General features: G+C 32.0%; 1 protein-coding gene and 1 pseudogene across 1 annotated transcript; both read right to left on the minus strand.

Moving 5' to 3' along the window:
• Positions 1 to 5,837: 5,837 nt before the first annotated feature.
• Positions 5,838 to 8,937, minus strand: LOC123219668 (annotated as a pseudogene).
• Positions 8,938 to 9,804: 867 nt separating this feature from the next.
• LOC123218504 (putative receptor-like protein kinase At4g00960) lies at positions 9,805 to 13,052 on the minus strand. The gene is made up of 7 exons (XM_044639977.1): positions 12,233 to 13,052; positions 11,944 to 12,063; positions 11,313 to 11,434; positions 11,014 to 11,224; positions 10,659 to 10,896; positions 10,375 to 10,525; positions 9,805 to 10,300 (listed from the first exon to the last, which is right to left on the minus strand). The coding sequence occupies exons 1-7, from the start codon at positions 13,014 to 13,016 to the stop codon at positions 9,953 to 9,955; spliced, it is 1,974 nt and encodes a 657-aa protein (XP_044495912.1). The 5' UTR covers positions 13,017 to 13,052; the 3' UTR covers positions 9,805 to 9,952.
• Positions 13,053 to 17,846: the final 4,794 nt, after the last annotated feature.

The following is a 17,846-nucleotide window of genomic DNA, read 5'->3' on the forward strand; positions in this document are numbered from 1 at the left end:
CTCTTGAAGAGTTCTAAAAAACTGTTGAATATTTTAAAAAGGAATTTAAGATGAAAGATTTGAGGAAAACAAAATATTGTCTCAGTCTATAAATCGAGCATAATTCTAATGAAATATTTATCAATCATTCAACATATATTAACAAATTGTTAAAATGCTTTAATATGGATAAGACTCATCCTTTAAGCACCTTAATGGTCATTTAGTCTCTTAATTTTAAAAATGTCCTATTTCATCCTAAAGAATAAGGTGAAAAGATACTCGATCTTTAAATACTGTAGCTTAATACCATTAGAGTCCTATTATATTTGGTTCAATGCACTAAACCAGATATATCTTTGGTAGTGAATTATTAGCCTGATTTAGCTCTATACCAACCTGTCACCATTGGAACAAAATCAAACATATACTTCGTTATCCATATGAAACTAGAGATTTGAGATATTTTATTACAGATGAGATATGTTTTTACTTATAATGACATAGTAATATCATGACACTCCTCAAAACAGACTTTGGTTGTAACATCTTTGAATCATTCAGAGATTCTAACTCTCTATAAAGTCAATCAAGAATGCATATGGTTACAGTCTATCATCCATCATATTCAAAATAAATGTAGTCTTCCTTCCACAATAAAACACTCATTCTATATTATATGAACCCATAGACAGTTTTTATGTTACATGTTTTATATATTTGTAATATATTTATACATTGGTAGAACATGATATATATACTAATGTGCCTCCATTTAGTGACATAAGTATATATGTTTATATTTATTTACAGTTATTTAACCTGTGAATTTCTCTAATAATGTATATGATGTTTTTTATTTGAGTAATGATAATTACAAGATTTGGAAGAAGAGAATTCTTCTCCAATTATAGTGTATGGACATTGAATATATCATTAGGAAAGATGAACCACTTGCACCTATAGAAATTAGCACTTAGGTTAATGTTGCCTTGTATGAACAATGGGAGCGATCTAATCGCTTAAGTATGATATTCATCAAGACACGTATATCTATTATTATTTGTGGTTCAATCTTTGAGTGTAACAATAATAGGAAATTACTAAAGGCTATTAATGAACAATTTGAGTCTTTAGATAAAACCATTGTAAAAACCTTTATGACAAAGTTATCATCATTGAAGCTTACTAGTGTTAGAGGTGTGTGTGAGCACATTATGCAAATAAAAGATATAATGGCTTAACTTAAGTTTCTTGAGATTGAGATGTTCGAGTCCTATTTCATTCTGAATTCGTTGCCATAACAATATGGATCTTTCAAAATCTCTTATAACACACGTAAGGGAAAATGGTCAATCAATGAACTATTGACTATATTTCTGCAAGAAGAAAGGAGGTTGTTGATGGAAATTGGTGAAAGTACATAAATGGTTACACAAGGAAAGAATAGTGATCCAATCTCACTTGTATGTTATGAATCGAATATGGTTGATGTTTTTCATAACACATAATGAATTGATTCTAGTTCTACAGTTCTTATTTCAAATACATTACAAGGCTTTCTAAACCAAAGGTAGTCAATGGCCTCCAAAAAGTGCATCTATTTAAAAAATAAGATGTGTTCACATGTTGAAGCAATTGGAACATGCAAATTAGTTTTAGATATGGTTTCGCATTGAATTTACAATTAACTTTTTATATTTCAAGCTTTTCTACAAACTTGATTTTAGTTTTGAAGTTGGATTTTCCTTTACATTTTATGAAACATCATTTAATTTGTTTTATAATGTTTCAGCTATAGGAAATGGTACATTATCTATTTGGTTGTTCCAAATTCATTTACAAAACAATGTTTCATTTAATTTAATGTATGTTTATAATAATGTTTGTATTAAAAAAAATGTTATGAATGAAAATTCCTCTATGTTGTGACATCAAAGATTGGGATATACTTCCATAAAGAGAATTAAAATGTTAGTAAATGATGAAGTATTAGATACTTTAAATTTTGCTGACTTTTACTTATATGGATTGCATAAAAGGAAAGTAAACCAACAAGTCAAAAAAGATGGTAGAACATAGACACTTATGATTAGAAATACTTCATCTCTTCTATTAATGATTATTCATAATACATGTATCTTTACATGTTTCATAACAAGAAAAAAACATTATATGCCTTTAGGGTGCGTTTGGTTGGGGGGATTTATTATTACCTTGGTAATCTATCTTTTATTCTCTTGTTTGGTTTGTCAGTAATAGAAGATTACAGTAATCTTCTATTACCAATGCTGACGTGGCAGGTAATATAGGTGGTAATCTGATTACCACCTTCACCTTAGGTATTTAAAGATTACTGAGGTAATCTTGAGTTTATTATAAAAAAATTATTATTTATTAATTTTTTGAGATAAAAATAAATTTATTTTTAATTAATATGACAAATAATATAAAATATATTTAAAAATAATTATATTCAAGGGCATTTAAGTAAAATAATTTACTAGTAATCTTTTATTACCTTTAACCAAACACAATAATTATTTATACCTATCAAATTTTATCAAACATAGTAATCATTTATACCTAGTAATCTTATAAGTAATCTATCTTCAAGGTAATCTTTCTATTTTAGTAATCAAACATTACCCAAACCAAATGCCCCCTTAAGGTTTTCAAGACAAAAGTAAAGAAACAATGTGGAAAATAAATCAAGATCATAAGATCAGATAGAGGTTTCCCTTGATTGTATCAAATCATCACCTTGGGTATCTACTTCTAAGGTTCATCTCGACACCTCAATGAACCTTAAATCTCATTCAATAATCAATCTAATCTTTTATGTGTACAACATATACATAACCAAGTTACAATTGTACTTTTTCTTATATGTACGGGTGTACTCTTGGCCATGCATGGGTATACATGGCATTATTTTGGAACATAATAATTCTTATGGCTATTCCAAGCATACATCCTCAAAATCCACTAACTATAGACATGACACTCTATAGTGCACAAGCATACCTCTTTGAACTGTAGGTGTAAATGTAAGAAAAATAAGGACATGTGGGTGTACTTGTTTACTACGTACAAACGTACCTCTTTCAATAACACATACGATCACTCCTAATTGTTCTTTTAGACATAGATGCTTGAAAACAAAAGGAATACATACGTACATGTCTTAAATGTAAGATTACAAGAACTCTTTACTCAAAGGATAGATCAAGCAAACATGATGTATCAATTACAAATAAGAATGTTTATTAATTTATTCTGGAAATATAAGGAAGATGATCCTACTTACATGGTTTTTGCAAGCAAGCAATGTTTTCATTGGTACTCTTTTTTCTTACCTTATTCTCCCACTAGAAACCTTCATTGTTAATTATCAGATATTTTTCCTCTCTCAAACAAACTCATTATCTCTCTCTATTTGATTGAAAGGTAGTAGAGAATCATGTTTCATTCTTGGCTAGAGACGACTTTGTATATTTATGTCTCTCTTCCTTCGATCAGGATTCTTACTTAATTTGGGAGTCTTCACATTTAACTGCATACGATCGTACATTTTTAGAAGTATGGGTGTACATCCTTTGTTAAGACATACAAACATGCATTTCTTGAGTGCACAATTGTACATCAGCCAAAATAGGTTTCTACTTTTGATTTTAGCCCAATCTGACTGAATTTCAATATTAATCATATAAAAATGATAATAATACCTTTGGAGCATACATGAGGGTGTTACATTTCTCCCCTCCATATTCAAAATTTTGTCCTCAAAATTTGATTCGAACTACTCTCATATCTTGCTCAACCTCTTAAGTAGACTTCTTAGCTTTTTGAGGATTTTGACCAAAGGGATCTGCTTGTTTCAAAACACTTTTTCTAATCTATCTATTTACCTTACTAGTAGCTCTTTGTACACAAAGTCCTTGGTCAACTTTAACTCATTAGTCCTCAACATGTGGATTAGGTCTCTCATGTACTTGCAAAGCAATAACACATAAAACACATTGTGGATACAATCCATGTTAGCCAGTAAGACAATTCTATAAGCTAATTTGCCTTTATTGTGATGGCTTATACAATTAACAAGTTAAATAGGTTATCTTGTAACTTGTTGCACAAGTCATTAATCAATTTTGGAGAGATCTTATCATTCATAACTCAAATTTTCCAAGAACCTGTATTCTTTAGTTGTTGTGAGGTGGTAAGCCTGTTTTCAGTGCAATCACCACTCCTAGTTGATCAATGTAGAGAAATGTTGGCAACATAGGCTATAAAATTTAATGCATCTTTGTTTCGTTTTTTTCCTTTAACAAAGCATGTGGTCACCATGTCATTATAATGTCTTTTTGTACTTTTCTTACAAACAACACCAATTATTGATGTAAAATTTTGCATCAAATTAGAAATTATTGTCTGGCTATTCAAAACTCAGTATCTTCAACCTTCTGGCCTTGAATTGGTCTCCTTAACCTTTTCATTGTAATGGTAATTTTTGTCCCTACATTAAAGCTACAAAGACACATATGAGATTGCGAGGTTAGAGCAAGAACGAAGGCTAATTCATATGATTGTCAACTTCGATATAGAGTGCTCAAATGTAACTCTTCTTTAAATGAATATTGAGATTTCATTCCTTGTCGTTAGTCCACTTTATGTAGTGAAATAGGCTAGGGTTAAAAGAATGTTATCCCTTATTATGGTAGTATTCAAGTTATGGAAGAATGCTTGAAGTGTAAGTAAGGTTTGGTGCATTCTCAAACTCACCTATAAAGTTTCAAAAACTTAAATACCTACTTTTCTATTAAAATTCTCAATTAAGGTTAAAGATAAAACCGTTATTAATAAAAAATATTTAAAAACTAAAATTTTATCTCATTTCCTCCCTCAATTTAAAAAACTAACAATTCCACTTATCTCTCCCTTTGGGTCTCTCTCATCTCTCTCTTTGTCTAACATGAAGGCTTGTCATCTTTGTTTGAGAGACGAAGATGAGTCTGAGATGAAAATCATTGCTTTTGTCACAGACGAAGACTCCTCTTCTTCGTTTGCAATGAAGCCAGCAAAGGAGGGAGATGAGAGAGCTCGAGAGGGACAAAAAAGTTTGGAGGGAAAGAGAATGTGATCGGAGACAACAAAGTTTGCCAAAAAGTGGTGATTGAAAAAATCAAACCCTAGCTGGGAAAATACAACTTTTCAAAATTATGAGCGAGAGAAAATGAGTTAAATTTTAGTTTTTTAAATATTTTTTGTTAAATAACAGTTTTATCTTTAATCTTAATAGAGAATTTTCGCAAAATGGTAGGTATTTGGGTTTTTGAAACTTTGTGGGTGAGAGTTTGAGAAATGATCAAACCTTGGGCGGGAACAAGTCTTTCTGCCTATTGTGGTCTTTATTTATTTTTTTCCCTCTTTAGATTCTCTAATTGAAGAACAACTCTATTTCCCATTTGGAGAGAAACACCCTTTAAATTGCTTGCTTGGTGTGCAAGCACACCAGTTAGGGTTCTTTGGATACTACATGAGTGTTTTATTAAGCAAAATACCACAAGCAAAACGGAAAATTTTATCTGAACTCCTTATGAGTTGCTTCATTACCACGGCATTAATTTTCATCTAGCATATTAAAGAGGTGTTTATGTTTGTAATTGCTTTTCTAGAAGATTTGGCAACTTATAAATATTATTGAGTTTACTGAGCTTCCTCCAAAGGCCTATTCACTATTTGGATGAAAGAAAACAAATTAATTTAGATTTGAATAATGTGTCATTATGTAATTTGATAATTAGCGTTACTCTAAGTAAAAATACACACATAGAAGAAAATGGTTTAGGAATTACTCCGTAAAAACATAAATTTATATGTATGCCTTGTCTCTCCTTTTTCAATAAAATTTTACACAAACATTTGTCCTCAAAACTACCGAGGATATGGCTCGGTAATTGAAGCCCCATTCACTGAAAGTGGCTTCGTTTCCCCTTCAGAATGTTCGGGTTGTGTCAACCCTGGATTAATGTCCCGTGAGTATGAGATGTGAGATTCTGTGGTGCCGTCCATAAAAAACGCAGGCTGTTTGGGAACTGGGAGAGTTAAAGAGTTGCTGTTAAGGATTAGAACAACTGAAGCCATGGTTGGTCTGTCTGCTACATTTTCTTGAACACACAGTAGCCCAATGTGAATGCATCTAATCATTTCAGGTCTTGAACCCGATCCCAATGTTGGATCTACAAGATCCAACGCCGTTCCTTCCCTCCAATTTCTCCATGCCTGTAACAATTTATCAATCGTTATTGTCCCACACTCTTGCAGAAATACATGCAAAAATTAGAGGCGCATGCTTACACAGCTAAGAAGGTATTCCACATGCCCCTCGTTAAGGAAAGAATTACTTTTTTGTCTGCTTACAATCTCCAAAAGTAACACGCCAAAACTAAAAACATCTGATTTTACTGAAAATAGCCCGTGCATTGCATACTCCGGAGCCATATATCCGCTGCACGATGACATCAATAATTATAATAATCTTTAATTGAATTATAATGTTGGACGTTGTAATAATTTTGTAATATGTGTGAGGTAATTTCCTTTTTAATTTCAAGGAGAGTAAAGTGTTATATGATAGTACTAGGTTCCCACAATTCTACTTGTATCACCTTGAGTTTGATCCATTTGGAACAATCTTGCCATACCAAAATCTGCAATTTTTGGATTCATTTCTGCATCTAGCAAAATGTTACTAGCTTTCAAATCACGATGAATGATACGTAGTCGAGAATCTTCATGAAGATAGAGAAGTCCTCTAACAATGCCTTCTACAATTTTATACCGCCTTTCCCTATCCAAATGGTATCGTTTAATTGGATCTAGGCAGTTAAACATTTATTCAGCTTATTTGAAAACAAGAACAGATCCCATTATGTGGAAGCTTCATAACACAGAAAAAAACAAAAAAAAAAATGCAGAAGTGAGTTTAATTACCAAATATGAAGTGATCTAGGCTTGTGTTAGGCACAAACTCGTAGATGAGAAGCCTTTCATCGCCTTCCAAGCAGAAACCCAGTAGCCTAACCAGATTCCTGTGTTGAAGCCTGGCCACTAATAATACTTCATTCTTAAATTCTAGATCTCCTTGTCCAGAATCTCTAGATAGTCTCTTTACAGCTACATCTTGTTGATTGGAAAGCGTGCCCTGAAAGTTCAACAGAAAAGTTTATAGGCCGGAAATAATAAATAAACTAATAATTTCCATAGTAATATATAGAATATATCAGATTAACCTTGTACACAGCACCAAATCCACCTCGTCCGAGCTTATTTGCTTCAGAAAAGTCGTTTGTCGCAACTCTGATGGTGTTAAAATCATATTGCAAGGACTCTGCGGTTCTGATTTCATCCGCAGCTTCAATAGTGGAAAAAACTTTCAGCGGAAATGCCATTCGGTTGTCTCAGTTTAAAAATAAATAAATAAAACTTTTGATGAATGCACGACTGCATTCCAGAGCTACTTACCTCAACAAAGATGCATTAATTCTAACTTCAAACCCTGGTTTTAGATGCTTTGTATAACTCTTCAGGGAGACAGTCAGAAAATCATGTAAATAAAACATGGCCATGGGAAAGGGCCATTTTTTAATAAAAGTGAATTAATTGCTGCTCTGTATTTTTATATTTGGTTTTAAGGAAAACCGATATTGCAGTGTTAATTTATTTCAATCTTCTGTTTTGTATAAAAGTACATGATCTCATATATTGAGATGTATTTGGAACTAGTACTCGATTTATTTAATATTTATTGTATAAGTATAGATAGAATTTGTTGTTTCAACGAAATTAAAATAATTAAATTTCAAATATATTGAGATGTATAAGAAATTAAGAGCAAGCTCTTCTTACTTTCAATTATTTTCTTGGGCTTCCTCACTTTGAGGCAGATGCAGATGAGGAGAAGAAATATAACCAGAGCAACAGCTGAGACAACAATGATTATGATGACGACGGTTCCAGAAGAGTTACCTCCAAAATCTTTATCTTATCATATAACTTTTCATATTAAATTTTCATCACTGTTATAGATTCTTATATGCAAGAATGATATTAAATTTCCTGATGACATAAATCTTCAGATCTTTTGTATGTGTATTTATATATATATAGTATAATAGTATAGATGGTAAATTCAATCTGTACCATTGTTTGACGGCGGAGGAGGCGGTGTGCTTGATCGTCAGTTGTAGGGTCATAGAAACGATTGACCTCAAACCTAATATTACAACTGGGAGCTAAAACTCTTCCTCCTTGCTTCCCATCACAACAATCTGAAATACTTCCAATAATGGTTTCAAGGCAGTCATTGCAGTCCATATCTGTCAAGTCGGGAGTGCACTGAACAAGTCCATACAATGTTTTAAAATCCGGGGCAGATGTATTTCCAGTAGCGAACTTTAGAAGCGAACCGCCAGATTGAGCTTTATTTTTCAGGCTGTCCATTAATGTCTGCAGCACTTGATTGAATTCTTCAACACTTGATACATTATTATTGTTCCACATGAAAGCTTGAGGAGAGACTTCTTTTGTGCCGAATATGGAGCGGTTTGAGTAGCGTAACATACATTTGTCATACCATCCAATAGCCTCCATTTGGTTGGGACAAAGCTGAGTGAGCTTATGTCGAGAATCATTGAGGCAACTACAGCAATCCTCTACTTTAACATCTCCTCTACAAAGAGCCATTGCGTTTACTTTGTCTGAGTTTTGTCCAACAGAAAAATTGTAGAATCCACTGGTGTTTGAAGAAACAGTAGAGAGGAGGGCATTGAGGTTTGCCTGGTAGGTACTATTTGCTGTATAGTTACCTTTGCCGTATTCGCAGAAGTGGTACAGGAAGTCTTGCTGGGCAATTGTGGGTTTAGCAATGTGTAGAAGAATGAAACAAAGGAAAAGCATAAACCTTGAAGAGCCTGTCTACTACCTGACGTATTCAATATTTTTAAAAATGAAAAGTGGTTACGTCTCGTGGGTAAGTCGTGGCTGGTAACTTTTTCATCTATTGGTTTTAATGGATTTAAAAAGAAAAGTGGTTAATTAATGATGGCTACACCAGTGGGAAACGACAACCAAGGAAATGTAATTATAAAGAAACGTGTTTTACCATGGACTTTTATTTAGAGACGACCACCCGTTCTTGAGATAGATAAAATCTATGCCAGGTCTAAGTTATTTATTTATTTATTTAAATTGACCAACAATGACAATTTCACAACAGTCCCCTTCAAATTCAATGAATTGTCAGACGGAAGACCTTTGCATAGATTTTAAATTGCATGAATTGAAATTTGTCCCTGAATAAAATGATTGAGTTTGACTTTCAGAATTTTATGAAAGGCCAAACGACCATGTCCCATCTAAGATATTTCAAGTTTTCACCCTTTATCTGTGATAATATCAAACAACTCTATTTCCCATTTGGAGAGAAAAACCCTTTAAATTGCTTGCTTGGTGTGCAAGCACACCAGTTAGGGTTCTTCGGATACTACATGAGTGTTTTATTAAGCAAAATACCACAAGCAAAACGGAAAATTTTATCTGAACTCCTTATGAATTGCTTCATTACCACGGCATTAATTTTCATCTAGCATATTAAACATGTGTTTATGTTTGTAATTGCTTTTCTAGAAGATTTGACAACTTATAAATACTATTGAGTTTACTAATCTTCCTCCTAAGGCCAATTGGCTATTTGGATGAAAGAAAACAAATTAATTTAGATTTGAATAATGTGTTATTACGTAATTTGATAATTTTAGATTAAGAAAAATAACACCTCATTAGTATTACTCTAAGTGAAAATATACACACAGAAGAAAATGGTTTAGGAATTACTCCGTAAAAACATAAATTTGTATGTATGCCTTGTCTCTCCTTTTTCAATAAAATTTTACACAAACGTTTGTCCTCAAAACTACCGAGGATATGGCTCGGTAATTGAAGCCCCATTCACTGAAAGTGGCTTCGTTTCCCCTTCTGAATGTTCGGGTTGTGTCAACCTTGGATTAATGTCCCGTGAGTATGCGATGTCAGATTCTGTGGTGCCGTCCATAAAAAACGCAGGCTGTTTGGGAACTGGGAGAGTTAAAGAGTTGCTGTTAAGCATTAGGACAACTGAAGCCATGGTTGGTCTGTCTGCTACATTTTCTTGAACACACAGTAGCCCAATGTGAATGCATCTAATCATTTCAGGTCTTGAACCCGATCTCAATGTTGGATCTACAAGATCCAACGCTGTTCCTTCCCTCCAATTTCTCCATGCCTGTAACAATTTATCAATCGTTATTGTCCCACACTCTTGCAAAATACATGCAAAAATTAGAGGCTCATGCTTACACAGCTAAGAAGGTATTCCACATGCCCCTCGTTAAGGAAAGAATTATTTTTTTGTCCGCTTACAATCTCCAAAAGTAACACGCCAAAACTAAAAACATCTGATTTTACTGAAAATAGCCCGTGCATTGCATACTCCGGAGCCATATATCCGCTGCATGATGACATCAATAATTATAATAATCTTTAATTGAATTGTAATGTTGGACGTTGTAATAATTTTGTGAGAAGTGTAAGGTAATTTCCTATATAATTTCAAGGAGAGTAAAGTGCAATATGATACTTACTAGGTTCCTACAATTCTACTTGTATCACCTTGAGTTTGATCCATTTGAAACAATCTTGCCATACCAAAATCTGCAATTTTTGGATTCATTTCTGCATCTAGCAAAATGTTGCTAGCTTTGAGATCACGATGAATGATACGCAATCGAGAATCTTCATGAAGATAGAGAAGTCCTCGAGCAATGCCTTCTATAATTTTATATCTCCTTTCCCAATCCAAATTGTGTCGTTTAATTGGATCTAGGCAGTTAAACATTTATTCAGCTTATTTGAAAACAAGAACAGATCCTATTATGTGGAAGCTTCATAACACAGAACAAAACAAAAAAAAAAATTTGTAGAAGTGAGTTTAATTACCAAATATGAAGTGATCCAGGCTTGTGTTAGGCACAAACTCGTAGATGAGAAGCCTTTCATCGCCTTCCAAGCAGAAACCCAGTAGCCTAACCAGATTCCTGTGTTGAAGCCTGGCCACTAATAATACTTCATTCTTAAATTCTAGATCTCCTTGTCCAGAATCTCTAGATAGTCTCTTTACAGCTACATCTTGTTGATTGGAAAGCGTGCCCTGAAAATTCAACAGAAAAGTTTATAGGCAGAAAATAAAAAATAAACTAATAATTTCCATAGTAATATATAGAATATATCATAATAACCTTGTACACAGCACCAAATCCACCTCGTCCGAGTTTATTTGCTTCAGAAAAGTCGTTTGTCGCAACTTTGATTGTGTTAAAATCATATTGCAAGGACTCTGCAGTTCTGATTTCATCCACAGCTTCAATAGTGGAAAAAACTTTCAGCGGAAATGCCATTCGGGTGTCTCAGATTGAAAAAAAAATAAAAATAAAAACTTCTGATGAATGCATGACTGCATTCCAGAACTACTTATCTCAACAAAAATGCATTAATTCTAACTTCAAACCCTGGTTTTAGATGCTTTGTATAACTCTTCAGGGAGACAGTCAGAAAATCATGTAAATAAAACATGGCCATGGGAAAGGGTCATTTTTTAATAAAAGTGAATTAATTGCTGCTCTGTATTTTTATATTTGGTTTTAAGGAAAACCGATATTGCAGTGTTAATTTATTTCAATCTTTTGTTTTGTATAAAAGTACATGATCTCATGTCTACCTAATTAGTGGTAAACAATTTGGAACCAGTAATCAGTTTATTTAATATTTATTGTATAAGTATAGATAGAATTTGTTGTTTGAACGAAATTAAAATCATTAAATTTCAAATATATTGAGATGTATAAGAAATTAAGAGCAAGCTCTTCTTACTTTCAATTTTTTTCTTGGGCTTCCTCACTTTGAAGCAGATGCAGATGAGGATAAGAAATATAACCAGAGCAACAGCTGAGACAACAATGATTATGATGACGACGGTTCCAGAAGTGTTACCTGCAAAATCTTTTTTTATCATATACCTATTTCATATAACTTTTCATATTAAATTCTCATCACTGTTATAGATTCTTATATGCAAGAATGATATTAAATTTCCTGATGACATAAATCTTCAGATATTATGTGTGTATATATATATATAGATGGTAAAATTAATCTGTACCATTGTTTGCCGGCGGAGTAGGCGGTGGTGCTTGATCGTCAGTTGTAGGGTCATAGAAACGATAGACCTCATACCTAATATTACAACTGGGAGCTAAAACTCTTCCTCCTTCCTTCCCAGCACAACAATCTGAAAATTGTCCAATAATAGTGTCAAGGCAGTCGTTGCAGTCCAAAGCTGTCAAGTCGGGAGTACACTGAACAAGTCCATACAATGTTTTAAAATCCGGGGCAGATGTATTTCCAGTAGCGAACTTTAGAAGCGAACCGCCAGATTGAGCTTTATTTTTCAGGCTGTCCATTAATGTCTGCAGCACTTGATTGAATTCTGCAACACTTGATACATTATTATTGTTCCACATGAAAGCTTGAGGAGAGACTTCTTTTGTGCCGAATATGGAGCGGTTTGAGTAGCGTAACATACATTTGTCATACCATCCAATAGCCTCCATTTGGTTGGGACAGAGCTGAGTGAGCTTATGTCGAGAATCATTGAGGCAACTACGGCAATCCTCTACTTTAACATCTCCTCTACAAAGAGCCATTGCGTTTACTTTGTCTGAGTTTTGTCCAACAGAAAAATTGTAGAATCCACTGGTGTTTGAAGAAACAGTAGAGAGGAGGGCATTGAGGTTTGCCTGGTACGCACTATTTTCTGTATAGTTACCTTTGCCGTATTCGCAGAAGTGGTACAGGAAGTCTTGCTGGGCAATTGTGGGTTTAGCAATATGTAGAAGAATGAAACAAAGGAAAAGCATAAATCTTGATGAGCCTGTTGTAATCATGCTGTATCTCTTGTGCAAAAATGCAAGAATTTTTTGTCTAGGCTACAATGTTCTAATTAAGGCTGTTTAATTATACAAGTTGCGTCTCCTTTTATGTCAGACAATTCAATGAATCAGGATATTAAAAATGAGAATGGAATAGTCTACTACCTGACTTTTCAATATTTTGAAAAATGAAAAGTGGTTACGTCTCCGGTGCAAGTCGATGCTGGTAACTTTTTCATCTATTGGTTTTAAGGAATATAAACGAACAACTCACACACTGTTAAGAAATAGAAGCGTAATTACCTGATTGCCAATTCTAACTCATTCATGCATAAAGCCACTAGGATAACTTGGTTTAGAAGAATAATCTTAAGTTGACTAGAAGAATTCACAATGTAATCTTTAATAAATAACTTAATTATTGATGGCTACACCAGTGGTACACGACAACCAAGGAAATGTAATTATAAAGCAACGTGTTTTACCATGGACTTTTATTTAGAGATGACCAACCAATGGGTTCAATGTATATCCGATTAGGAATTTAAATAGGGTAGAAATTCAAAAATTAATAATCTATACGCGTTTTTAAGATAGATAAAACCCCTCTATACCAGGTCTACTTTATCAAGTGCACACCTAATTTATTTTATTTGTTTTATAATTGCCTCAAGTGGAAACTTCTGTCCGGGCGGCGACTATTTTTATTTATTTAAATTGACCAGCAAATTTTCACCTTTGCAAATGCGTCAGCTGCCAAATTTTGACTGGAACTTCTGTTTCTTTTTTATCGACCTATTTCTTTTCTTTTCTTTTTTTTTTTAATGGAGAATTATGAAGAGTGTAATCACCAGACAAATCCATGGGCTTTTACTCATGTTAGAAGCACAATCAACAGGGCAACTATTGTTGGCCCAGATCTGACCCAACTAGACCAAATCCAGGCCATGTCATCGGTGCCCCCAAACTGCATTGCTGGCTTCCCTTAAGCAAATAAAATTTCCTTTTGTTTTTTAACAAAATTTATTATTTATATTTTAAAATAAGTGTAAATATTTTATTGCATAAATTATTTTAGCAGACTTTATTTTGGTTGTATTTTTGGTATAACTTGTACAACTATTGGTTTGCCCCGGTTCCCTATTCAATGTAATCATTTTTAATAACAAGTGTCCTTAAATTGAACAGAATTACAATAAAATGTTCTCAAATTGCATGAATCAAAATTTGTCCCTGAATAACAAGCTTGAGTTTGACTTCCAGAATTTTATAAAAAGGTTGTAAATTTATATATTTACGCTTATACAAATACACCTTTTTTTAATTTCTACAATACAGATTTTGGAAATTGACTGTGTATTCAAATGGTGCGTAAAAAAATATATGGTAAGATGCTTTGTAAGTTGCCAATACATAAATACAACAACATGCATTTGCTGGTTGCCAAAGGTGCAATGCATGCAGCAGTACATCTTTACAACAAGCATTGCAAGCTGGTGTTATTAATGGTACAAACATGTTACAACTAACGTTTCATTAATATTACTATGGCTATGTATGGGTTTAAAACGTAGGAGTTTGAATATTTATGTAGAAACATGTGAATTTAAAAAAGATAATAAATATATTAAACATAAACATTCAATGGAAATTTAATAAATAGATTAGAATATAATGACAATGAGAGTTCATCAAACCGTAAACTACGTACTACCATTCAATCAGATATAACAAATCAAAACATTACTTCAAAGCAGGCAATTTTTTCAAATTATCAAAACAAATTTAATGTAGCAATTTAAACACCAATTAGCCAGAAGTACGTACCTCTCCATAATTACGATTGGCCTTTGCTTTTATTTAATTGACAAGAAAAATATAAGGACAACACTTAAGCTAACTAATTAAAAATAAAATAAAATAAAAATTTTACCTCAATTATATAAAAGGGAAATTTTAAAAACTAGGCAAAATGCCCTCCCATTAAGCAAAAATACCCAAAATCACTATTTCCAAGCCAAAATACCCAAAATCACTGTTCCAAAAAAAAAATGCCTATGACTTTTTTTAATACCAAAACTACCCTTCCCCTCATATTTATATAACTCTCCCACTTACTATGGGGTTTTAATGTAATTTTAGATAACTATGAGGGGTTTTTAGATATTTTACATTATAAAGGCATTTTGATATTTATTTATTTATTTCAAACTTTTTCTAAAATGTCAAAATTACCCTTCCCTTCATTTATATAACTCCCCTTACTCATTATGGGGGTTAAAATAATTTTAGATAAATATGGAGGGTTTTTAGATATTTTACATTGTAAAGGCATTTTCATATTTATTTATTTATTTCAAACTTTTTCTAAAATGTCAAAATTACCCTTCCTCTCATCTATATAAACCCTCCTCACTCATTTTATTTACACACACTTCTCATATCACTCAAACACTCACTCTCACTTTTATTTTTTTTCAACATCAATTAGTAAGGATTCGTTCGGACGGAAGAAGTCCGTATTTTTGTGTTCGACTCAAAAAAACACTATTTATCAAAAAAATGTATTTATGTCAATCTTAGTCTAAAACTTAATTTCATTTGTTAAGTTTAGTTTTTATGCCATAATATGAGGGTTAAATGCAATGCTTCACAAGTATAGGAGGTTAAAAAATTTAGGATAAATATGGGGGGTTTTTAGATATTTTACATTATAAAGAAATTTTTGATATTTATTTATTTATTTATTTAATTAATTACTTTTTCTAAAATGTCAAAATTACCCTTCTTCTCATCTATATAAATCCTCCTCACTCCCTTTATTTACACACACTTCTCATATCACTCAAACACTCACTCTCACTTTTATTTTTTTTCAACATCAATTAGTAAGGATTCGTTCGGACGGAAGAAGTCCGTATTTTTGTGTTCGACTCAAAAAAACACTATTTATCAAAAAAATGTATTTATGTCAATCTTAGTCTAAAACTTAATTTCATTTGTTAAGTTTAGTTTTTATGCCATAATATGAGGGTTAAATGCAATGCTTCACAAGTATAGGAGGTTAAAAAATTTAGGATAAATATGGGGGGTTTTTAGATATTTTACATTATAAAGAAATTTTTGATATTTATTTATTTATTTATTTAATTAATTACTTTTTCTAAAATGTCAAAATTACCCTTCTTCTCATCTATATAAATCCTCCTCACTCCCTTTATTTACACACACTTCTCATATCACTCAAACACTCACTCTCACTTTCATTTTTATTCAACATCAATTAGTAGGGATTCGTTCGGACGGAAGAAGTTCGTATTTTTGTATTCGATTCGAAAAAATACTATTCATCAAAAAAAGGTATTTATGTCAATCTTAGTGTAAAACTTAATTTCATTTGTTAAATTTAGTTTTTATGCCATAATATGGGGGTTAAATGCAATGCTTCACAAGTATAGGGGGTTAAATGTAATTTAGGATAAATATGGGGGGGTTTTTGGATATTTTACATTATAAAGGCATTTTGATATTTATTTATTTATTTACTTTTTCTAAAATGTCAAATGAAATGTTATTAAAATTAGGGCGCATTTTCATATTAAACATGGTAGGCGCATTATAATTGAAATTATAAGTTTTTTCGAGTTTCACTCCTTTAAGATATATCAATTCACATTTTCCAGATTTTTACAGAATTTTTCAATTGTTGCCATACTAGGGTATTTCAACTTTTAGATTCCGAATTTCAGTTCTGTTTTTTCGAATTTCATCCCTTTAGGATATATCGATTCGTATTTTTAAGATTTCTGAAGAATTTTTCGATTGATGTTATTCTAGGGTATTTCAACTTTTAGAATTCAAATTTCAATTCTGTTTTTTTGAATTTCACCGTTTTAGGATATATCAACTTGTATTTTTCAGATTTTCGAAGAATTGTTCGATTATTACCATTCTAGGGTATTTCAACTTTTAGAATTTGAATTTCAATTCTGTTTTTTTTTTAATTTTATCGTTTTAAGATATATCCATTAGTATTTTCCAGATTTCTAAAGAAACTTTTTATTATTGACATTTTAAAGCATTTCAAAGTATAGAATTTGAATATCTATTTCAAAGTATAGATATTATAAAAACGTTTTAAATGGAACGTTACAAACAGATAGATGCATTTTGAGGGGTAAAATAACATATGAAAGTGTTATATAAATTGTTATATAAATTGTCAACTAATTATAGGGGGATAAATAAATTATTTGTAACCTCTCCTAACCATTGGGTGTGTTACAGAAAAACGGCATGAGTTCCCCTATTTTAGAGGGCCCGGAGAATATTTTTCTCTTTTTCATTATGCCCTGTAACACTCCCAATTTATAATTCACACAAACCAGTCCTACCAATCAACTGGATTTTTATCAACTTAATCACAATTAGTAAAATAAGTACATAATAATAACCATCATAAAAATTTTCACCCATAGAAACTTTATAATCAATTTTCATAACTAGCTGTATTTATATATATATATACATATCCTCCAATATCTACATCAAGTATATATATATATATATAGGCATATATTCACATATACATCAAAATATATATATATATATATTAATAAAAATATGGTGCCTTCCTCCCTTAGCCTCATGTCTCATTAGTGCTCCCCGGGAACCTTTGCTGTATTTCTTTACCTGTAAAATATTAAATTAAACGGAGTGAGCGACTATGGCTCAGTAAGAAAATCATACTAAACACTTAAAGTATTTTATACCAGTATTAATCTTTTATAATCTTTTCCATACTCAGCGTGTCTGAACTATTTACAACAAAATAATTGACACAGA

This window comes from Mangifera indica, chromosome 6 (genome assembly GCF_011075055.1).
Source record: "Mangifera indica cultivar Alphonso chromosome 6, CATAS_Mindica_2.1, whole genome shotgun sequence".
NCBI lineage: Eukaryota > Viridiplantae > Streptophyta > Magnoliopsida > Sapindales > Anacardiaceae > Mangifera > Mangifera indica.

Coding starts and splice junctions, on each gene's coding strand:
- LOC123218504 (XM_044639977.1), bottom strand. CDS start 13,016: ATGATTACAACAGGCTCATCAAGATTTATGCTTTTCCTTTGTTTCATT. Junction 12,064..12,232: donor TACTCCGCCGGCAAACAATG/GTACAGATTAAT, acceptor AAGATTTTGCAG/GTAACACTTCTGGAACCGTC. Junction 11,225..11,312: donor GATTTGGTGCTGTGTACAAG/GTTATTATGATA, acceptor TTGAATTTTCAG/GGCACGCTTTCCAATCAACA.